We start from the raw sequence: 25,359 nt of genomic DNA, 5'->3' as shown, positions 1-25,359 counted from the left end.
AGCTGTTTGAAAGAAAGGCAGAGTACAACTACTGAGCTGCACAATTATTGAAGTAAAATTTAATTCAATTCTAACTGCTTCTCTCTTCAAGTCACTTTCCTTTGTAACCTCCTGTCCTGGTTTAGCAGTAGCAGTCATTTTTTCTACTGGTGCAGTGCTGTGTTTTGACTTTTGGCCTGGGAATAATACTGATAAAGCTGATGTTTTCAGTTGCTGGTCAGAATGTTTACCCTGACCAAGGACTTTGTGAGTCTCATGCTCTGCCAGGGAGGAGGAGAAGCGGGGAGGAAGGAGGGACAGGACACCTGACCCAAACTAGCCAAAGAGGTATTCCATACCACAGCACGTCATGCCCAGGATGTAGAACGGAGAGTTCCCGGAAGGGCTGGATCACGGCCGGGTGGGGGCGAGGTACCGGTCGGTGAGCGGTTGTATTCTCTTCCTTGTTATTTCCTTTATCATTATTGCTATTAGTGGTAGCAGTAGTGATTTGTGTTATACCTTAGTTATTAAACTGTTCTTATCTCAACCCGTGGGAGTTGCATTCTTTTGATTCTCCTCCCTGTCCCTCCAGAAGCGGAGGGAAGAAAGGTGGGGGGGGGGGGGGGAAGTGGACTTCGTGGTTCTGATTTATGGCCTGGGCTTAAACCACGACAGTTCTTTTTGGCGCCCAACGTGGGGCTTGAAGGGTTGAGATAACAACAGATCTGACCAAGGCACAATGCTGATTTATGGGCTCTCAAAGTTGTTTCTCTTGATGTCACAGTTTCAGTATGCTGTAGCCTACTTAGAGCCGGTATTTGCTGTGTTAGTGTTTATCAAGTGTGGGCCTTGGGCTAGGGTTCTTGTTTCATTGTACTTTATGGTAATGGCTTGTAATGCGGGCGGGCTCCGGCAGCAGGGCGGGATGGACGTGGCCGTGGACTTGTACTTGGCCGTCCCGCTGCTCTTCACCGTCCTGGCCCTCGTCCTCGCCTCCGTCTTCGTGAGGCTGCGAGGAGCTGAGGGGGAGCGGCCCCGGGAGCCAGCGGCAGCCGAAGTGGCCCGGGAGAGGGGCCCTGGGGACCAACCGGCGGCGGGAGCGGGACCGGAGGCCGGGAAGGAGGCGGCTGCCGAGGAGGGGAAGGAGGCGGCTGCCGAGCAGCGGGAGGAGGCGGCGGCGGAGCCGAGCCCCACAGCCGAGCCCAGCCCCGCGGCGGCCGAGAGCATCCCCCAGCAGCCGTCTGCCGAGCCCCGTGAGCCTGAGCCGCAGGAGGATGCAGGAGACCCTGCAGCACTTTCCAGCAAGGCAGAGGAGGAAGATCTGGACTCAGAAGAAGAGAAGCTGGTGGTGAGAGAGCCTGCAAGCACAGCAGCATCATTCGAGAGTTCTGAAGGTTTTGAATGGCCTTTGGGTACCCTTGGGACCTGCCTGCTGATTGTGATGGGGATCACCATGTTGGCACACACACAGAGTGTGTTCTACCCACGGCCATTTTGTCTGATCCCGAGAGTTAAGCAGAGTCAGGTTTGGGTCTTGTCTGGGTTTAGACAATACAGGGGGACCGAGAGGTTTTCCCCAAGGCTGGACAGTCGTGAGTGTCACGGTGTGTGGGACAGTATGGGCGAGTATCTAATCCACTGGGCCCCTCCAGTGCTTTGGAAGCGTCGGAGATGGAAGGCAGCTGTGTGGAGTCCGCAACGACAAGTTGCAGAGACTGCTGCAGGGGAGGGTGAATTATTTTGGGCCTGATGGGCCCATGACACTTCAGGCCATCAGGGCAGAGATGCAACATAGAGATGGACTCATGATCGAGGGGTGGACTTTGCAATGGGCCTCTCCTGCTCTGAAAGACTGTTACAAGAGATGGAGCCCACCATCATGGACCGAATGGACTCAGCAGCTTTATAGGGATTGGTCTGTGCACTAAGGTAACAGTGCACTGAGATGAGAGTGAGGGTATATTGAAAATGTGGGATCTGAGCATGACGTGAATGGTATGGAATAAGGGGTGGATACTGTCCTGGTTTAGCAGTAGCAGTCATTTTTTCTACTGGTGCAGTGCTGTGTTTTGACTTTTGGCCTGGGAATAATGCTGATAAAGCTGATGTTTTCAGTTGCTGGTCAGAATGTTTACCCTGAGCAAGGACTTTCTGAGTCTCATGCTCTGCCAGGGAGGAGGAGAAGCTGGGAGGAAGGAGGGACAGGACACCTGACCCAAACTAGCCAAAGAGGTATTCCATACCATAGCACGTCATGCCCAGGATGTAGAACGGAGAGTTCCCGGAAGGGCTGGATCACTGCAGGGTGGGGGTGAGGTACCGGTCGGTGAGCGGTTGTATTCTTTTCCTTGTTATTTCCTTTATCATTATTACTATTAGTGGTAGCAGTAGTGATTTGTGTTATACCTTAGTTACTAAACTGTTCTTATCTCAACCCGTGGGAGTTGCATTCTTTTGATTCTCCTCCCTGTCCCTCCAGAAGCGGAGGGAAGAAAAGTGTGGGGGGGGGGGGAGTGGACTTCATGGTTCTGATTTACGGCCTGGGCTTAAACCACGACACCCCCTTTGAAGTTCTTCCATCAACTGGTGGCCCTAAATGCCATTAGCTGTTCTTTGCAGAGAGGAGAAAACATTTATTTCATGTCTTCAAAGCCAGCCTAAATCACAATGGCTTCTTGTGATGTATTGGTCCCAATGGAGATGCTTTTTGCCAGTTTTGCATAGGAAATGAGACAGTTGCAGAAATGCTTGTGCCAGTGATACATACCCTCTTGCTACCATCTTCAGGCTGGTTTGCATAATTTTATCTTTTTTTTTTTTTTTTTTTAATGATATTTAGCACTCACAGAGTGAACAGAATTATTTCCCCTTATATTATTCAGCCTATGCATCTGCATCATGGAACCTAATCCAAAGAGAATCTGAGACACCAAATATTACCTGTAAATTCTGAGGGTTGTCAGTTAACAGCAAAAGAGATAGAATTAGGGGATCTTATTTAGGCCTAGATAGCTTGAAAAAGGCTGTTCCAAGTAGAAAATGCAATTGACAAATATCAACAGGTTGGAAGTTTGGAACATCAAATAACAGGAAAAACAAGTATAAGATGGGAAAGGATGGAAAAAAAAGAAAAATTAAAGAGGGAAACAAAGGGGATTTAATGTGTGAGTTACTGTACAGCAAAAAGAAATGGGAATGGAAGTATTGACAGATGATGTCAGATCAGTAGTTTGAAACAGATCTGAAGGAAGTGGCGAATTGAGTACAGTGGTCAGAGGGCTAGGCAGAATAGCTATATATGTAGAGGACACCACAGCAGAAATGACTGCGGCTAAGGTCAAGTCGACAAATGGGTAGAGGGGCAATGAGAAATAAGTGTCATTATCGAGCTATGCTCTTCTATCTGCCATCTGTGGTGACAGGGCCATGCTCAGGTTAGTCAAAAGAAGTAGTGACTTTGGTTGAGGGATTAAAGAAGATAACATTTAACAAGCTCATGGAACTTTCTGAGTTTAAAGTAAACTGTCTGTCTTTTAGAATATGTATTCCTGAACCACTCTGGTCAGTTTTTAGGAGACACATGAACAAATTATAACACTTCTTACTCATACCTATGTAAATAGAAAGAAATTTGTACTGGGCGAAGCTCATAAAGAAATTGCTTACTGTTTATTTTTTGGTTAGAATTGAGAATAGGATCATCTGAATCTGGTAAGGATGACTCCCAGGTAACCAACTTTGCCTTCCCTCTACTGTTACTCCCACTTCATTTTAAAGCAAACGTAAAATACAATAAATAAATAACAGCAGGGAATAAATAAGTAAAATAAAGGTTTTGAACAATGGAATCTAAAAACCATGGGAATGTCAAATGTGCTCTGTAAAGCATGTATCTATCTGAACTGGTCATTGTTTTATTTTTAAATTTGTCTCCCATTAAAACAATTGTTAATTTTGCATTAAAGTCATTCCAGGTTTATAGAAATTGTGCTCCTATCTTCTGGATATATGTGATGTACATTACAAGTGCATTTTCTAGTAGGCAATGAAGCTTGACTTGCAGGAACATTTTCATGGCCTATTCTAGGGCTTATTTTATAGCCCCCGTAAACTGTTTGCCAAGGCAATATAAACTCTATGTAATACAATCAATAAAACTAACAAGCATTTACACGGTAGGACAAATTGGAAAATGGTTAATTTTAGTCTGGTTTACAGTTATGGTTGAGAAGTTATAAAAGATTGGAGAAGTGAGCAATACATATCTTCAGTACAAAAAGTTTCACAAAGTGAATGGAAAATGAGTGTATTCTATTTGGGTTCAATGGAAAATAAGAAGTCTGGTCTGCAAGATCACAAATGATTTCTTTCTCTCATATTGCCTCTCAATCTGTCTATATACTTTTCCTCTCCAAATTGAAATGAAGGCTCAAATTTCTGAATTCCACTCAATGACACAGTTTGAAATGCAACTATGTTTTCCAAATATAATAACAGAATGTAAATGCCAGCTCACTTTCACACTTTTATGGAAAAAATAAAGTTTAGAAAGGTTATGGGTCTTCTAGACCAAGCAAAAGCTGCCACAAAAACATTATTAACAGGGTTTGTTTTATGAGGTAAGAAGCGTTAAAAATATTCGTCGGGAGGGTTGAAATGAGACATTGGAAATTAAGGTAAAATCCTCAAGTGTTAAGGGTCTCAAAGTTTCATAGGTGATCTAGACTTCTTTAAAATATCAGATGGCTTCCCATAAAGTAAGACAGTTTTCTCAATATTTCCTTGTAATAGGCAATAGCTAGCTTTTCCTGATCTTTTTGAATGACACTGCAACTAGAAGTTATAAAAAGTAAGGAGGCACTAGAGAATATACTTACTTTTGCTTTTTTTCTGAAAGAACAAAATGTCAGGCTACACACCAATAGTGTAAATTTACTTATTCAGTTTAAAACCAGTATTAAATAGAAAGAATATATTGTGCTAGGATTGAAAACCAATATTAATTGAATTAGAAAAAAATGCAGTAATTTTATAGATTGGTACAGTCTTTGATAGATTCTTGTTGCCAAGCAAAAATGGTGACTGACAACCTGGATAGTATAGGTGAAGTGAGTCCTCACCAAAACATACTACTATGGGGGAGCAAAGAAAGGTGAAACACAATTTAAGGTTGAAAGTTTGGATGTAGACAGAGATAGAAAGGTGAAAGTTTGCAAATAAAGTGAGAAATACTTGTGTTAATGTTTATACAGATATATAGTCATGATGGAAAAGTTTCTCACTAGGGGCAAAAAGCAGTTTGACCTAGCTTTTGGATTGCAGGGACTTCGTTAGTGCCTGAAGTAAATTTTAATGCCTGTTGGCCAGTGAATGAAATTCTGATTCTGTTACTAAGAGACTACAGCAAGCATTCTCTTGAGAAGTTTGTAATTAGTCTGTCCTGCCTGCAGGCACTTCAGTGTCATGGATGAAATCACACACTTCGCTTGTAAGAGAGAAGCAGCGATATGTTTATTGATATAAAGCAGCGATTTAACAAAGTTTGATAGTAAGTTTGACAACGGTTTAACAAGATTTGATGGCAAGGTTCCCTTGATTATTTACTGCATAGAGGATAAGGTCAGACAAAACTGTCAGAGAGACACTCCCATTGAGTCATGAGGTTCAGAAAGGATCCCCTTGCTTTCTAAACTCTTTTCTTAAAGGGATGTCTTTTCTCAGAGGTGAGGCTGGATCCAAACTTTGTCAATGGTTTATATCTAATGTATTTTATGTGCACTATCAATCTTTTATATCACTTAGCTGAGATTTTGAAGTTTCAGTGCACTTATTCCTAATTCACATACCAAATATCTGATGTGATAAGGATACTCTCAACCTTGGGGAATAACCTTGAGAGGCATTCCTACTCAAAGGGAGATATGGGTGCACAGCTCACTGCCATGCAGGAGAGTGGCACAGGCCCTGGGCTACCACTACTTATAGAGTACCATGATTGACTTGTATTCATATTTGCATATCAGCTACAGATCTTAGTTTTTTCCAAACCTGGCTTGAGTTGGACCTCGACCAGCTCTGTGATTAGGTGAGTGTATTGCTCAAATTAGCCCTTGGCTGTTGCATTGTATCTCTCTGCCCCAAATTCACTTAGAGCTGGGTGCAGCCATCAAGACCAGATGCATACATTCTGACCACCACTGGTGGTTGTCGCTTGAGTAGAGTTATAGGAAATAAAGGTCACGTGTGCGGGGGAGTATGCTACTGCACTGGACAAGCAAAGAAATTTTGAAATCCCAAGCACATGCCCTTTTCAAGGGGTAATGGTCACTGATCTTCACCAGTGGTAAAGATTAGGCAGAGAGAAATTGAGTCTTGCTCCCTTTAGAGCTGGGCATCCAGCTGAAATGGAGAGGGGACATAAGATAATAAATGGGTAGATTTTTGTTGTTTTAACCGTAGTCTGCCTATCTTTGTATACTTCTAATAATGATACGCTATACCTACCTTGAAAGAAAACCCTTCCAGATCTCTCCTTTTCCTTGCTTCTGGTAGGCTCCTGAAGGTAGATCCTAATCAGTTGACACTAACAAACGTGAGGGCCCTGAGCAGACAATAAGCCTTAATAGCCTTGACAAGCCTCACCTGAAGCCTCCACCCACACCTATGGGTCATAAAGCACTATTTAAGCTCAACTCTGAGGTTTTCACTGTCTCTGATTTATGTGGGAGGGGTGTGGGATTTCATTTTAGCTATGTTGGCGTTCAAAGCCAGGTTGGACAGAGCCTTGAGTGGCATGGTTTAGTGTGAGGGGTCCCTGCCCATGGCGGGGGGGTTGGAACTAGATGATCCTAAGGTCCTTTCCAACCCTAAGTTCTGTGATTCTATAGCTGTACATTTGCTTGGTAAAGGTTCCTGCACGGTCGGATTTTAGCATGTGGACTGACTGGCTGTAGTACTGCCTTATTTGTGTGATGCTACTTTATGATGTGGACTCCTGGTTAAACCTGTCTACAGTCTCCAGTTGACCTTACTTGGATACAACAAGGTATGCCCTGCTAGTCCTAGGTGCCTTCTTGACTTCTACCTCACCTTTCTTTGTGAAGTGGCTGGACCTTACACCAAGCTGCTATGTTGGCTCGAGACCGTCAGCAGTCCTGAAATGCAGTCTGTAACTTGGAAGTTTGTTGCACACACCAGTGTGTACAGAAACAGTGTGAGCAGGTGTTGGGAGCTGTTGTCTTTATTACTCACTTCGCTTAGGATAGTGGCCAGTCTGGTGTCTTATCTATGCAATGAGAGCAATTTCTTGCTCCTTATTTTCTATAGTCTCTGAGATATGCTCCCTCACATTTCTTCATCTGCCTACACTGTGCTTGTTTGCAATATTTGGTGTTACAAGGCATGGCAGTCTGCCTCTGTTCCCAATACCAGACAAATTATTTCTACTGCAGAAACTCATCAGGACTTCCCACCTTCTTCAGGTATAAGATACTGCTAATGAGCCTACTTAATTTAACAGTGTTGAAAAATATTCTAGTGATGAAGAGGAAGCATTGCAATTTCAAAGTCTGCTAAAACTGGTGAGATCTACAGCTCAGATCTTAAAGAAAGCAAAGGCAAGTGTCTTAGGAAATGTATCTACAAGAGTACTAGAGTATGTGCTAGGCTTTAAAGTTTATCTTCACTTTCACCACAGCTGTAAATTCCACTGCTCTCATCCTCTTTTAGGTTCTTAGCTACCAGATGAGTTTGCTAGACATCATATAACATTTATGGCTACTTTTCCTGTTTCACCTTTCTTGGATACTGCTTTGCAATGCACACCTGCTCTAGAACTCTGTGTGGATTTAGCACTGCTTATTAAAAGTAGCACAGTACCTGCCAGGAAGATATCTTCCAGTTCTCCTTTTTTCACTTTCCTTTTTTTGAAGCACTAATACCTAATGAGAAACCTTGCAGGTATGTCAGTGGAGGTGATGATAAATTTTTATTTTAATCCATCTAGGTAGAGTTCAAGCAGCTTCTAAATTATACTGAGTAATCTGGTAGAATATGCTTGCTCACAAATGCTGATACGATCAATATGTAAGGTTCAACTGTAACATAGATGTCTAATCTGTGAAGGTAGGTCTTATTTTTAAGAAAGTGAGGGGCTTTTTTTTCTTGCTTAGTGATTTCTTTCCTACAACACTAATACTTACCAGTATTGTGATGCTTGATTTCTGTACATATTGAAAGCAGGTATTAAGCAGTCTCCCCAAGGTGAAGAGGGAAGATGGGATGTGCAGTGAATTGAGAGAAGTTTGAATAAAATGAAGATCTGGTAAAGGACAGTGTTTCAGTGTGAGCTTAACTAACTTGATGGTCTCTGAAAAATCTTCCAAATATTTTCCTTAACCCCTGAAACCTTATCTTTTGTATATTGATCAATTCTGAAAAGAGTTGCGCATAAATGAAATTACTTATCACACTGGGGCTTTGTTGCATCTATCAATATTTTTGTAGTTAATTTATTAATCAGACACTACTGAAATGGTTTCCATATGATGTGTGAACATATCTGTAAATAACACAATACTGTATCATGAAACATCTGATGTATCTGCCTATGCATGTCATAATGGAATGAAAGATTCTGTGCAGCCAACTAGAACCTTAGAAATCTTAAACTTAGTGTTATTTCAGCAAGAGAGGGGAAAAAAAGAATAAAAATGTTAGTCTGATTTTTAAGTATCTCCCCTCCCCCTCCTTCTTCAGCCTTAAGTGTCTTTCCTCACTAAAACAGAATAGCCCTTTCAGGGTAGCACTCCTGCTCTCATCAAATGCTGTGATAACTCCACACAGAATAGTTTTATTGCCAGGGAAGACGATGCTGCATACTAAAAATGTAAACTTTAATTATTTTGTCAGTTTATACCACACTTTATTTTTGAAAAATGAAGCTTTTATGTTCCTCAGTGCTCACTTGGATGTTAAATGGCTCAAGCGGCCCTGGCCACTATGATGACAAAACAGAACTGCATCCAATTCATAACTATAATTGCAGTCTTGGGTAAAGTGATGTTACTCATTGGATTATTCTACACAACCAAACATATTTCTGAATATGAATCTATAAAAACTATGTAATCTATAGTTCAAGGTAAACAAAAATGCCTCCCTCCCCCAATATTATGGAACATAATTATTCTTATACACAAATAGAAATTTAATTTGTTACACTGCTTAGTGCAGTTAACTGTTTTGTTATTAATTATAAAACTGTAGCTAATGCCCAGGAATGATATTTTAATAAGGTTTAATATTTTTGTATGTTCTAGTGTATTTTATAACTATGTTTTTGTCCCTTACTTTGCTTTTGTAGTCCTTAGTTGCAAACTAAAGTGAGCCTTGTTTCCAGTGCATTAGATATTTATGGTGGGTCTGGTCAAAGAAAAGTTATTCTGTAGATTAGCACTGTGTGGAAGTTAAGCTAGTAAATACAAACAAAACCCCCTTATTCTCTGATCAAGTCTAGAACCTTTCTGAAATATTCTATTTCTTGGTCAGACCCCTGTTTTACCTGAAATAATCCTTATGGCTTTTAAAATATTCTTTAGGTCTCCTAATGTGCTTGTCTATGAGAAAAGCTGTTTTAAAGCCAGGAGGAAGGACTGCTTGTGACTCGGCTGCTCTTACTCAGGGCTAATGCTTTTTAGATGATCACTTAAGGAAACTGGGATAGGACAAATAGTTTGCTTCATCTAAGCTGCTGTTATTATCATTTTAAGTTGCTATGCTGCAATACTTGTATTTACTAGACCTAGATGTTTTAAAAGAAGTTATAGTCGAACCCAAAATCTGAAGACTTAATTCAATATGAACAGAAACTAGCAAAATATAAATGTTAAAAAAAACCCCAAACCAAACACACAAACTGTGTGTTGGGGCAGTACACTGCCCTTGGGCCAGTACAATGGAGAGAGATCCTGAGTCAGAGGACAAGCTGCTTCCCAAGTTTTCTCTGTACTTAAAAGAATCTGTATCTTGTTTGTTCTGAGTAATCTATGTCTAAAGCTTGCATAGATTTGCAGGCTGGCAGAGTGAGATAGCAGATGTAATTCCATAGCAAAGCTAGCAATGTCTTTCCAGAAGTTGTTTTCTGCATTAAGGATATAGTCAGTAAGGGGATACTTAATGCTTTCTTAGGTCCATGTTAAAGCAAACACCAAAATGGCCTTTGCATGGATTGTGCCTAGATTTATGGATTTTCTGCTATGAATATTTAATGATTTTATTTTAAACACTGTCATTCATTTATGCATTTCCTTTTAAACATCCAGGCAAAAGGAAGATCCAGTAGCAGAGAAATGTCTTGCTGCTATCTGCTAATCCCCCACCAGAAAAGGGAGGAAAAGTAATTACCTGCTTTTGTCTCAGGTCCTTTGTGTAGTCATTAGGTGGCAAAAGAATCCCAGGAGAAGGTAGCTGGGGTAAGGTTTAACCCACTCAAGATTTTATCTGTTAATAGTTTTTATAATGAGATCTAAGATTTCAGGTTCTGTGAACAAGCCTCTTCAAGTTTGCTTTCAAAGGACTATGTTTTATCTTGGTCGTTTAAGATGCTGCCACAGGAACTGGGCTAAAAACTACCAGTTATTTTAACTCCTGCAAAAAGGAAGAACAGAGGCGCTCTTGTACTGCCAGACCAATGTTGTAAGGAACCTAAACCAGATTCCTTGCTGTTCACTGCCTGGAGAATAGGAGGGAACGCAATGAAAGTACTGTCTCCAGTTTCCCTCCTGCCCATGGGCCACTGCTGAGCAGACTGCAGACCCCTGCCTGTGCGGGTGCTCCTGATGGCAGCTGCTGCAAGGGGACAGATGGCGGGAACTGATTAGGCTGCCAATTGCCAAACACTAACAATCTTAAACACATTCAGTCATCAGATATTAGCAATATTATTTTTGGCATTATATTATGCTATTTACAAATACCTGAAAATCTTTGTCATAATCACCACTTAAGCAGCGCTATATAATGATTTTGTCATATCTTCAGTTATATTGAAATAAAGGGGGAGGGGAATAATGTAAGGTAAAATGTCTGAGGAATTTTGACTTTCCCATTCAAAGAACAGGAACTTGAAGTTGAAAATGCAGAGAGGTAGTAATGGTGTGTGTTTTTTTTGTTTAGTCCTTCCTGTTGAAGGCTTCTTTATGACCATCCCGCAATCTAGAAATACTTCATAGCGGACAGATATTGTGTTTGTAAAATGAGCACACTATTAGCTGCTGTGTTGGTAGTCTGTTGGAATAGTTCGCAATTACTTATGTGGGTATGTGATCAATTCAGATCATTAATGGTTTTATTCATTAATGATGTAGAATTTGCTGAGCTGAACTTAGCAGAAGCACACTGACAAAAAAACATGGACTTGATACTGCAACTGATGTTGCAGTGCTTACTTTGTTCAGAGAACAATGACTTCTACTAAATCAATGTAGTGCAGATAAGAAAGGAAAATCTTAAGTATAATACAGAGCTGCTAATACTACTGAAAATCCGACTAGAAATTCTACGTAAAAAAATCCAATATTCTTTCTACTAATGCACTATAAATAGTACTTTTAAAGTAAGAGTAACAGCAAATATTTAATATCCTGTAACTCTTGGGGTCATAATTTTATTAGTAAGCATCTCTAGCTGTTAAATTTTTTGGTTTTAGGTTTTTGTTCTCTACAGTCCTGTTCCCCGGTACAGATTTACCTTCCATAACAAGAAAAATACTGTACATCAATTCAGTCATAGGACAATAAATGGAAAGTGATTTCAACTTCCAATACACTACTGATTAGATTTTAGGAACAGGTACAAGTGTTATATACTTTGCTGTATAAGGATTTTTGTACTAGGAGAGGCAATTCTAGACTGTTTCATGTATATATTTTGTTTATTATTTTGTGAGTTTTCTCTATTTTGGGTGGGATTTTATTTTTTTTTCCTCAAATCAAATCCACTTTAATGAGAAGACTAATGCGCCTGGGATACTGAAGCAGATGTGTTATTAAATGGGAAATATTTCCTCCTTTTTTGTTAAGCATTTCGTATTTTAGGCTTCCTTTTGCTGTGACTGTTGTCACAGACTTGTGGTCCCTCTGTCACAGTGGAGATAGCAGAGGTGATAGCTGTCATCACAGCAGCTGGTTTTGATCCCAGTCAGCCTGAGATTAGTCTTTCTTGTCCTCAGGTGTAACTTCAATTATCTGGATCATTTTCCTTCATAAGCATATGCACAGTGGCCTTTATATCCTCAAAGGCACTAGCTGAAGGTGTTGCAAGGGAATTGTGTGCTCCAGTGCATGAGGAAGAGCCAGCATCTCTCTGAATATGCCCATAGCTCTCCAGAAAATATATGAATGCATGGCATGAGGAAACCCAAGTGAATTTAAAAGTATTCTCAAGCCTCACCTGCTTCCTGGTTCATATGAATTCATAAACCTGGTTACAAGAAAAAGTTGCTGTTTCTAGTCTTTATAAGATCACCATTTTGTGAATGCTGGTGCTTGCTGTTATAGAAATGTGTGCATTTCTATCTTTAATTAGTTAAAACCTTAAAGTACACCTTTAAGAATAGGTGGTAACCATGTTGCTGCTCAGCAATGGACTTGTAAAATAACTTTCCAGATTGTCTGCATCCGCTACTAATCAAGTCCAGAGGTGGTTTATAAATTTTCATGATCAAAAGAGCAGATTAATCTTTGGCAGAAAAACTTAATGTGCATTTTATGTTCCTGTAGCAGCTGTCATGACACTGTCAGTTCTTGTAAACCACACTAAAAATGTCAAACATAATCCAGCTGTCAATAAGCAAGTTCCAGCTGCTTGATCACAAATTATGTTTTTCCTTTGAAATACTTTCTCTGAAACCCAAAGCTGTTTTCGTTATCCAAATATACTTGGGTGTTAGTGAGGGGAAAAAAAGGGATGATTTTTATAATGTAATACCAGCAAAATTGGCTTGACAAAGTGGTAAATTTAATTCCATAGATATTTTAAAAATTAAAAACTCTAACATGTTAATCCTGCCTGTACAAACTCTAATTATGTTAGATATTTTCATTACTTATACATAGCATCTCAAAAATGGCTATGCTTACTGGTCATGGATTAATAATTTATTGCAGAGGAGGATGGTAATTTCATTCAAATACAAAGGAGGAAGTAAAAATTCTTAACCAAAACTTGGCAGCTGAAACCATGTGACTTTGAGTAAAAATTACATTACATGTTTTTATGTAGCTTTTGTTTCAAGTGTGGCACTGGAGAACATATCAGAAGAAATGTTTCCTATCTTGATGTCCTCAGTAAAGACAGGGAGCCTTTCAAAGTAGCAATAGTAGTTTTGGCTATTTCTTGGCAATTCTATTTGTTTCAGGTCACAGACAAATTGTAAGTAAAATAATGAACTGTCATTTGCAGGCAACCATAATTAAACTGTTTCAACCTTAAAAATTCTATAAATATATGTAAACGAAAAAAAAAGGTGGAAAAGTTGCTCTTTATCTAAAATTGTCTATGAAAAGAATGGGCTTTTACTCTTGCATTAATAATTGGTGGAGTTGGGTAAATAGAAACACCTGTTTCCTACTGCCTGAAGGAACAATTAAATTTAGAGGTTTGTTTTTTTTTTCTGTATAATATTAAACTTGCTCATCTCTAAGTATGAAGGTTAATAAAAAAACCATACAAATTTTCAGTACATAGCTGTGACATTCAAAATGTCCATTGGCTTTTTCACTAAGCAATCAAAAGTAGTTAAATTAAATTATGCATTAAATGTGTACATGGTGATGATTGAATTACTGAAAGCAGGATTCTAAACGAGCCTGACAAATTTTGTGTTAAGTATGCAGTTTAAATTCTTTCATGAAAATTTGCTCTTAATGAAAGTATTTTAATGTTCATAACACAGTGAGACAATGAAAGTCATATACAATAATTAAATGGCAATATCAGGCTGTCTTGAAGGGACTGAACTGTTGGAATATTTATGTGATCAGGGTGTATAACTATTTAACACTGGATATTAACTTTTAATATGGAATTCCTTGATTGGTGAGAGTAGTGCTATATTTTATTTATGTATTTCTTTTGAGACCAGATCTGCAATAATTTCTGAATGTGTTATAGAACTCGTGTAAGAAGTTGATTTAGCCCATGGAAACAGAAGAGATCTGTATTCTTCAAGGAGAAGAAAGTTTGAACTGAAAGTTCAGAAGGCTGAGCTGGGTAGGTGTCTCATCAAGATCCTAGAAAAGGAGGCCATGCTTTTGACTCCTTACTTTAATCCTGCTTAAAAATTAAAGGAGTGAGCACTGACTCAACCTATTTGTACAACCAGTATGAAAACCTTGCCTTAATGTGAGGATGTGCTTTTCCAGGTTTGTGGTAGGGAGATCTTATGAAAAAGAGGAATGTTATTGAAAATTACTTTATTGCAGCTTTATTGAATTTATAGTGGGTATCTTGTGGTCCGTTTTATGAAGAGAATTAGCAAAATAAAAACTGTATTTGTTTTCTCACTGAGAGCTAATTTTTTGAAAAGCATGTCAATGGTGCTAATACTATCTACCTATCACTAATCTTGCCATGAATTATGTAAATCCATGCAAGGAACACATACTGCTCACAAATGTAAATCCTCTTCGTTCTCCTAGCAAGTTTAACTTCACTGCTGATAAAGACAAGATAATGTCCATGTATTTGGAGTTAGCAAACATATTGTGTCTTATTTCTTGTCTGCTTCATTTGGCTGTATCAGAGGTTGGAAATATTTGGGGTCTGACACACTATTGCTGTTGCAGCTGGTAAACTGTTACCTTGTTTTGCATAATGAAAAGTGAAGGAACAAATTTGGGTGCAGGTGTGAGCCATTAAGATTCTTAAAGATCTGTATTTCTCTGCAGTGCCTCCACAGACCACACAGATTGCTGCTGACTCTTCTGATGTTTCTTCAGAAAGTTACTGGAGAAAATCTTTGGATTGTGGAAGTGTTATTTGACCACTTTTAAACAAAACCATATTGTAATTGAGTTCTGAGGCAGGATTTCTTCTCTGTTTCATGTAATGGAAATTTTAAGTTCATAGGAAACATTCAAATTGAGAAGAAAGAATTTTACTGAAACTAAAATTCAGGTTACATCAGAGAGTTTTACTCCTAGGTCAATGGCACAGTATTGGAAAAATTCAAAAGAAATCATCAAGGCATTGCTAAATGCCAGGTCTGTTGTTAATGAATTTATTGTTCAGATATATGAATAAGATCTCTGGTTAAAATTTTTTACTTTGTTAATTTGATTATATATTTTGATATTTGCTATAAAGCAATAGTTTAATATTAAATTTTAGTTTTAAGGGATTATTATTCACTTTGCACCAGTCACTATTTAGAATATACTTGACAGTAACTTTTGAAAACATTTTACTTTTAGAAAGAAAATATAAATGCTATAGTCTTAACAAGATGTTATTCACTGAAAAAGGATCTGGCAGTTTAAGATTTATCTTAGACTTGAAGGGAAATGCAAAAGCTTTGTGTATTTCAAGTACATTACATGCATTCACTAGATTGTGTGAGCCCAGTCAAAGAATGTAAAACCATATAACTCTCACTCCTGCCTAATTCCTGTCACCAGTATTTTTAAATTATTCAATGCATCTTGCATCTGCAAAGCTTTCATGTGTGTATGAATCTTTTAAGACACGTTTGTAATGAATACATAAATATTTATACTAATATTAATTTCATAAAGAAATTTCACTGGTTTAAGGGTCAGTCAACACCTTTAGTCCTTTTGTAGTTCTGGAACTGGAATACTTAACTAATTCAGCATATAAAGTGCATTGGTACTTATAACAAATAATGTCATGTCTTTGGTCAGAATATAGAGGAAGTAGGATGGTTGGATGCATGAATCATCAGTGGAATATGTAAGGGGAAAAAACAGGAATGAATGTAACAATTGTGGAACATCTGAAAAAGCAATAACAAAATAGGTATTTTGAGCTGTCAGAATAAAGATAAGACAGTTCTTTAAGAAGTGCAACAGGAACAACTGAGTTGCTGTGCGATTCCGGGAGGAGTTCATAAACATAAACAACAAAAAAAAATTCAAGCTTGTAGTTTGAGTAAACATTCATGAGCATATCCCAATAGTAATCCAAAGATATACTTTTGTTCTGTGTTTTGTTGCCATTTTCTGTTATTGCATAATATTGCAATCCTGTGTTAGCACAGGCATTCCAGAAGCCCTGGAGACTTTTCTTCTTAAAAAAAATTAAAATTATTAAATATAAATATTCATAAACATGCTTGCTATAGTTGTTCTTCAAAAAAGAGAGAGACAAGTTAGTATATGTAGATTATATACTCTGAATTTTTTTATTCCTCCTTTTAAAGCCATGTTCTTCTCCATTCATTGTAGATGGTACAAGCAGACTTCAGAGTGCATAGTAAACTTGGCTGTCATTTCATTGGCCTCATTAAAATTCCGGTTGTCTACAGAAATTATGCTTTTTCACTAAGCCTTGTTTGTCTCATTTGTTAGCTAATCTAAATCCTCACCCCTTGCTTTATATGCCTGCAAACACAGAATCTCTAGTTTATTCAAAATATTGCCTTTATTAGACATTGTCTTGGATAGTCTGGACTGTTAAATCGCATCCAGCACTCATATTGCTTTCAGAAGCAATACACTAACAACAGAGGAGACACAGTGGTGTGCTGTATGTATTTCATAGTCTATGTGAAGACCTAGTTCAATGGATTTATAACAAGATTGCTCTGAGTTTCATTGGAGGAGAGGCATAACCCATCTTGACAATGATCCTAATATCCTTGAGAGGTCTCTCATTTATCAGAATTGGTAAAGAGGAGATAGTTTGAACCTGTATATTGTATATTTCTACCTTTAAGGTATATTTGAGGACAGAATGTCTCTGTTTTTTCACATTGTGTTTTTTTCTAAACAAAAATTATTTGTCTAAAGTTAGCGTTTGAGCAAACGGTAGAGGAACTGCAGTGTAAATCCCTATTTAAACAACTTCAACTAAGCTAGTCACATCATGTTTGTAGGAATTCCTGATGTAAGCGTGAAGCAATTACTTTTGCAACAGCAAACAAGGACACTGATCTTGCCTATATTCTACCCAATTGAAAGACCAGGGGTTGCATATCTTCAAGTGTTGTGATTTACCACCTTTAGCAGACATCATTGGGTACTCTAAATAGAGAAGTTCAGGGTAGAGACAGACAAAAGAGCTTTCTCTGAGTTCTCTACTAATCCCTGGTTGCTTCTAGGAAAAGATTACAAAATTAGGAGGCTTTCTGTCAAACTTGGGAGTGCTTTTTTTTTTTTTTTTGGTAAAATAAATAATCATAGAACAGTTAAGAGTTGGAACAGGCCTGAAGATCATCTAGTTCTAACCCCCCAGAGGATTCTACATTCAAGCAGTGCTCTCTATCCAATGTAATTGCAAGTTGGACTATTTATTCTCTGATTGTTGTGGTTTAAGCCCAGCTGTAAATCAGAACCACACAGCTGCTCTCTCACTTCCCCCCCCCCCCCTTCCTCCCCACTGCTCCTGGAGGGATGGGAATCAAAAGAATGTAACTCCCACAGGTTGAGATAAAACCAGCCCAGTAACTAAGGTATAACACAAACCACTACTGCTGCCATCAATAATAATGATAAGGGAGATAACAAGGGAAGAGAATACAACTGCTCACCACCTGCTGACTGATACCCAGCCTGACTCAAGCAGTGATTTAGCCCTTCTGGGTAACTGCCCCCAGTTTATATAGTGGGCATGACATGCTGTGGTATGGAATACCTCTTTGGTTAGTTTGGGTCAGGTGTCCTGTCTCTGCTCCCTCCCAGCTTCCCCTCCTCCCTGGCAGAGCATGAGACTCACAAAGTCCTTGGTCAGTCTAAGCATTACTTATCAGCAACCAAAAACATCAGTGTGTTATCAGCGCTGTTCCCAGGTTGAAATGCAAAACCACAGCACTGCATCTGCTACTAAGAAGGAGAAAAAATGACTGCTGCGGTTGAACCCAGGACACTGATGCAATTGTGTAATAGTGATATAACTCCCTACATCTAAATACAGATCATGTAATGGCTGAACTTTAATTAACTTGAGGTATAACTTCATTATCCATCAGATATTTGCAGGAGCTCTTACTCTGATGTAGCAGCTTCTCTGCTAAAACTTGTTATGGTTTCGTCTTCTCAGTACATTGACAGAAGGAAATTAAAGGGCTTTTCTAAAGGTTAGTTAATTACAGACAATAAATTTTGTTTTGCAGATGTAGACTCCCACATGATTTAATTTTCCAACAAAGCGTATTGAGCCAGTAAATTAAAGCTTACCTTTTATTTGCAGTGTTAAATTTCCAATCAAATTAAAGGTGACAAAATAAGAAAGATGCCTTTTGCATTTGTCAATGTGCTTCATCTTATATGACAACTTATAACAAATCAGTAAAGCATTTACCATTTAACTTATACTACACAGTCATTTGAATACCACTAAACAGTATTTGGAAGTAAACATATCTCAATTTGACAAGGTACTAAAATGAAGAGAATGTAGACATCTGTTTTCATCTTGGCTGCAGTCTGCTTTCAGGCCTTTAGCCTGTCACTTAACCTTTCCAGAACTCTTGTTTCCTTAGTAGGTGAAGTTGGGATAATAAACGTTTTGTGAAGGGTTATGACGTCCAGGGATGAACACAGGCACTGAGGAAGTGAAGAATTTTAGTTAAGAAGTCTCCTTTTTATTATTCTTGGTTAACAGTTTTAGCACTGCTATGATGGGATACATAAGAACGGAAGAATTAGTTCTGCTGAAGCATTACAGAAGAAATTTTGCATTTGGGTGATTTCCTTAAAATAAAGCTAATGTTCTGAATCATTTGAACATGGGAAAATTATGAATATATTTGTAAAGATTCCTGCAACTTCTTTCAAGGAGTTTCAAATGCACACAGAAATTTATATATATGTTTTTTTCCTTTTTTTTTCCTAACTCCTGGACAGGCAAGAGCTATTTTCTGTTATTCTTTGAATATGCCTTTTCCTAGACTCGGTTAATGGCTTGCTCTACCCATGCCAAATCATAATCTATTCTACCTGACATTAGACACACACCTTCCATTGTCCATGGTCCTAGGCCACCTAGGTTTCTAGCTTATAGGAGGAGCTGGGAATAGATCTCACTCCTGAGTCCCCATCATGATTGCTTATTTTTTTAACTGGCTGCACTATTCAAAAACATTACTTGATGAGACTTGCTGGACAAGTGAGTCTGAGACTGTAGCACTCAAACTCATGAGCAACATCTGCATTGACTGACAACTGTGCAAACAAGGACAAGGACACTGATAGCATTGCCAGGGTTGGGGTTGAGAACTGTTTCCTCTGGACTTATGCATAATTGTGTAAGTTAAATTCTTACATATAATTTTGAGTGTTTTAATTGTAGCTATATCATTCCAGTTTTTAATAATGAGTTTTAGTTCCTGGTAACTGTACAATAATTTCTGACAAAATCCATCATATTAAATACTAAAGAAAACTAAGTAAATTGCAAATAATTTGTAGTTACTTTTTGATATAGAAAGAGCAACACTTTTCTACTTACTGTCCTCTTCAAACAGGACAAAATTGAGTTGCCTATAGACGCTGAGCTAGTTGTACTGCAAAAATAGCAGTTGGAAACATTTTTTACACACTTTTTATTAGGTTCAATGAAAAGCATTCTATTTGTCTACTACCTTTATAGCATTTCCTCTTACATCTGACATACCTAATTTATATGGTGCCATGGCCTCAATTTTCTGTCTTTAAACATTTTTCTTTATTGGGGATAGGCAATAAATTTAGATTGTAAAGGGAATACATCATGGTTATTGATAAAAAATTTGACTTAATAAAAGCTTAATTAGACATAAATGACAACCTTTTCCCTGTAGTTCTCATATTTATTTAGTTTTTTTTAACAATGCCAAGTAAATATGACAAATTCCTGCAATGTCAGGAAAACAAGTATCATTCAATATTTTGTTACACCACTTGCTGTTTTCACATCCCTGAATGTCTTAATAAGATTTGAGGTCCTGCCTTTATTAATACTCACAGACCATTTTCTTAACAAAAGGGTTGAATTGAATCAAAGTGTTGCTATGTGAGCATTTGTACTGGCTCTGGGATGTTTTGTGCTGTTTTCTTTCTGTACCTTCAAAAGGATAAAACCACAAGGAATCTGGCAGGGAATCCTGTCAGTGCTTGCTGCTGTCCATTGGTAAACAAACGGCTCTTTTTTCAAAGCTGAGAAAACCTGGAGGCTAGTACTAGGTTAATCAACTCAATAAAACCACGTCATTATTCTGAGAGTTCAGACAAGGTAAGTCTAAGCAAGTGGAGGTAATATGTATGAAAGGGACAAGGATGCAGGCAGCAGCTGCTGTATGATCTGTGCAGGATTACAGTTTGCCTCTGTTGAGGACTAGCTCTGAGATGGGCATGACAGGAAAAGACATCTGGGAAAGAGAGAGGATGAACTGAGGGAATTATGCACTAAAGGCAGTTCTGGGAGCTAGGTTTTTCATGTTGTGTCTGTTATTGCCTTAGCATGTGAAAGCGTTGGCTTGCTTTGACAGAAGTGGGTAAATGATTCAGAGATTCAGTTGCAGTTTTTGGTACCAGCATTGTTACAAGCAAGGCCTGCAAGTCAAACTGAATTGTGTAGTGTCTTTTGTGGTGTGAACAGGTGAGTGTCAGGATGGAATTATAAAACAGCTCTTGCATTTAAGCCCAAAATAGGATTTCAGTGTGTGTTTTCAGAGCTGAAAATAGTATTCTCACTGCAGCAGCTCAGGAAAACAAACAAGAGAGTGTTGATTATACGTGCTATAAAACTGTCAAATGCAAAAAAGAGTAAAAGCATTCTGAAAAGTACAATGATATATTTTCTTACTTCATTAAAAGATAGGAATTTCCTAGCTGAAACAATAATAAAAGAAATCTTTATTGCAAGTAAGAATAGTTATTGAGGGCAAAGGGCCCTTGTGTAATATCTATGACCAAATCTACTACAGGAGACTATGTGAGTAGAATGTGGATAAATGTTAAAATCAAGTAATCGATACAAAATTTTTTGAAATCTGTTTTCTCAGAAGTACCTGTGGTGCACTTAATTGTTTTGATGCAACATCACATTAAAAGACAAGAATGTGTTGATGTAAAAAAGGTGGTGCTGGTTTTAAATCTTTGAAGAAATGAATTTTAAATTACTAAATAATAAATTGCTCTGGTTTTCATGTGGATTATTGACTTTAAGCTGGGTTTGGTTCTGCAGCTGTATAGGCTCATCAGTACATAATTTGCTGGTTTTGTGTGTGTGTTTATAACTTTTGCCTCTGTTTTTAAGACTGTAAGGTAACCAAGTTGCTGGTAACCTTACTAAGGAGTTCACATTACACTTGTCATCTCCCCTCTTAGTGTTATGTTTGTTGCTCTTAAAATTATAATATTTTACTTATATCTATGCATATATATGTCCCTCATTAACATTTTATTCACTCAAAGTCACGTTCACCTTGTTTTTCTGCTTTCCTTATATAGATTGAATCATGTAGGAATACAATAGAAATGAAAGGGACTTGCCTTTCTGAGGAATTACTTGTTTTTTCTAGATATGTCAGATGATATCTGTGTGATAAAATATAATGTTACTTCTCCCTATAAGCGGTATCAGTTTCCAGTCTCTCATAGCTTTAACAACTCTCATTGTCATGAATGTATCAATCAACAGTATCATCAACTAGAGAGTATATGAACATCCTATGGTTTTGCCATTCCCTAAATTCAAAAGGGGTTATCATGTGTGTCTGTTATTTGCCATCAGATAGATTGGGAACTTTCTTGTGCGACTACTGCTTGGGGTAGTACTATGAATAGTTTAAACATTTAACACTTAAGAGTGATAAGGTGCTGGCAAAGGCAGCTTATTTTAATGTCTGAATTAACAGATAAACAGTGCACATAACTGAAATTGCCAAATGGACCTATCTGATCCATGCACATGCGCAAAAGTGTAAGTATATAAAACATTGGGGTTTTTTCTGCTATGGGGATGGAAACCTCTGTTTCAGAAATGGATTTTGTTTGATATTTGACTTGAAATTGTAATGGATAAACAGCATTTAAGTATGCATAGCTGCCTTCACTCACAGACTTGTAAAGACAATGAAAGGGTGTATCACAGTGATTCAGTTCTGCAGGATCTCCTTCTTTAAACTGCAGCTTATCTGAGGTCAAACTTTAAGTCCTCATCAGACACTACATGGCTGTAAGAGAAGGATGTGATTATTGCTGATACTAGCCGTGAATATCCATTGATGTAGTTTGAAGAACACTGCAATAATTGGGACCCTTTGGCTTCTTGCCTTCCTCAAGGAAGCCTTAAACCTAAGCTATAAGCTGCTTCGGTCTTGCTGTAAGCATAGAGACCATTAGTATTTCGACTTCTGCAGCTCCCAAAAGAAGATAAGTAAATTGCTAATGCTACCCCTCCATTCACTCCACTGGACCTACTGAAATACTAGGTTGGCAGGGTGTTGCTTTCCCTGCTGTATGTAGCTATGCTGACCCCAAATACCACCTAGAAGATAGGCAGGCACTGGAATCTGCTGACACCAAGTGAAAATATTACCTTTCTGGTGCTCCCCAGATACTGTTGGTTTTGGAGATTTCTAGTTCTTCTTTTTCCTCATACTCCTTAAAACCTCCCCTGGAGAAGGAATAAGATCTTGCTCTGCCAAAAGATAGTGTTCAGAAGCGGAGCTGGCCAAGGTCAGGCCAAAGCGGCTCCTGAAGAACTTGCAAGTTCCTGCCATACACCAGGTTGTACTGTACCTGTAAATATGACTTAGCAGTAGGCTTCAAAGTAGGTGTTCCTGCAGACCATGGAGGACAGGGGCTTTTTGCTCTTCTACTCACATCTATGCTCTGCCAGTGGTCAAGCATGGCATGCTGTTTGATTGGCCTGCCCAATCTGAAGATTATTCCCCAGTGCAGACGAAACAGTGATGATTAAGAAGATACCACAGGGAATAAGCTGCTGACAAGGCAACTCATTGCACTGGGGAGACAGAGCAAGCTGTCAGGTTGGCAAGGATTGCCTGCACAGGCTGCAGCAGAAGCTGCTACTTGCAGTGCTGCAAGAAGAGGGTCCTGGTCAGAAAGGTCTGACATTTTGGAAAGGGCTGTGGAGTGTGAGGCAGTGAGAGGGTTTTTAGGGGTTCTTGTTGGACTCCATTCTCCGCAGATCAGGCCTGGCATTGTGATTAGGGAGGCTTTCCTTGCAGGCTAAAGGTTTCCACTTTAAGGTCTATGTAGGAGCCATGGTGCAGATTCAGCTGCTGCTTGCACTAGGGAGAGCTGAGCAAGCTGCAGGGTAGGTACGTGCTGTTTCATAGGCTGCTGTATTCAGGGCTCTGAAATGGGAGCTTGGAGGCGAATGGCACAAAGGAAATTGCTGGCATCCCTCTTGCAGTCCTCTCTGCCAGGCTGAGTCATGTTTGGCATAGTGGTCAGGATGCCTACTTTGCATGCCAAAGGTGGTTTTACTGAAAGCTTTTCCTCAACACTACTGACAAATAGCTCAGGGTAATTCACTCTGCTCAAATGTCTTACTCTCTTCTCACAAAAAGTAAGGAGCTGCCAGTCTTTTATTTGTACCAGGTATAGTGAAAAAAAATCACACTGCAGAGGCTAAAGAGGGGCTTCATTGCAGGATATTCTTTAATTTTATGACATTAGAAAGAAGAACAAATCTGAAAGGTTAAGAGTGCCTCAAGAAAGGCAATTTTATGAAACATACATATATTTTCTTGATAGAATGTAAAGACTCTTTTTCTCTACCATAAAAGACAAAAGTCTTGCATATACCTAACTGAATGGCTTTCATTGTTCAAAAGGCTTGTGTTCTCTTGGGTGGTTATGCTAAGAGAAGCTCTTAGGAGAGCCATGTCTAACTTTTCATTGATTATGACCCTGCTGCTGCACTAAAAGCTAACTTGCAATATGCCTAATATTTGTGAAACTGCTATATGTAACCCCCTATTTGCCACAGATGTATACATCTGTATAATGAATTCAGGAAATGAAAAGAAATGTAAAGAAACAAATATATGAAAACAATTCAAGAAAAACAAAAAGCTACTTTAAAACTTAATGTCGCGTGTCATCCCACAGCAATCACAACAGTTTATTTCAAAACCTCCTGTTAAAACTCCTAAATTAAATTTCAATTAAAGGAATAATACATTTTAACAGTGAATTTAAAAGATTCCTTTTGCATTTTGCTGTATGCTGTAATGTATTTGTCAAGATGTGTTATTTGGCTTTCTAAATGTTAATGATTTTCAAGATTGTCAGAGATGTTTCGCTGTGAAAGTTATTGTTAAATACAGAAATACAGAAGCACTGTTTTATGAATCTGCCTTTTATTTTGGAGGAAATTGAGGGAATTTTTACCCATCAACATTTTCTTCCAGTGCAAAGAACTTTAAAACAATGATTGTAATTTGATTGTTATATCTGGGCCATTACACATTTTACAAAATGAGTTCATTATAATTTCACATACTGTTTGCTTCTTTATATAAAATGGGTTCTTTGTTCTGAGAAATGCTTTCCAAATATAAACACTGCTGAGTTTCGAAGTTGTTTTTTTCTTTAATTTTATGCTTTTTTCTGTTTGAAAATCTGATCCATAACTGTTCAGTTACTAGAATTACCTGTCTGATGTACTTTTCTGGTAGCCTGGAAAATAAGAATCTATGTCTTAGAATCTTATTTAATTATAAATGTAATGTTATCCTTTTCATCTTAACTTTCTCACAGCTTTCTTGCAACTTTCTTTCAATTTCCTTAAGCTTGCATTTTTTCTTTTATTAGTATATGCACAGATAGAGAATAATTATTTCAAGAACTAATCATTCATTCTTGCAAACAATTCCCTTTTGCTTCTTTTTCAACATTGGTCAGCTCTGTTTTTAATTTATATTGTCTTAATATTTGGTATTCTGCTGTTTAAAAGATACCATTCAGTCAGCTGATCGGAGCTAGCCCAGCTAGAGCCGGAGCCGGGACGCTTCAGCGATCGTGAGGTCAGCAGAGATTAGGAAAATCAGAGGGGACAGCGCAGAGACATCGCGATTCCCGACATCTCCCGATCCCCGAAGCCCCAGCAGCCCTTGCGAGAGAGCGGCTGACGTGGCAGGGGGCGTTCCCGCGGTAACGGCGACCGCACCCCTGCCCCTTG

General features: G+C 38.5%; 1 protein-coding gene across 1 annotated transcript; it reads left to right on the top strand.

Annotated features, from left to right (window-relative positions):
- Positions 1 to 907: 907 nt before the first annotated feature.
- LOC308218963 (uncharacterized protein) lies at positions 908 to 15,025 on the top strand (the record flags this gene model as incomplete). The annotated part of the gene is made up of 2 exons (XM_080613502.1): positions 908 to 1,394; positions 14,931 to 15,025. The coding sequence occupies 2 exons, from the start codon at positions 908 to 910 to the stop codon at positions 15,023 to 15,025; spliced, it is 582 nt and encodes a 193-aa protein (XP_080469628.1).
- Between the last annotated feature and the right edge of the window lie 10,334 nt (positions 15,026 to 25,359).

The sequence above is a fragment of the Psittacula echo genome (assembly GCF_963264785.1).
Source record: "Psittacula echo genome assembly, chromosome: 3".
Taxonomy (NCBI): domain Eukaryota; kingdom Metazoa; phylum Chordata; class Aves; order Psittaciformes; family Psittacidae; genus Psittacula; species Psittacula echo.
The sequence above is the reverse complement of the archived record's forward strand: the minus strand, read 5'-3'. Positions and strand labels throughout refer to the sequence as shown.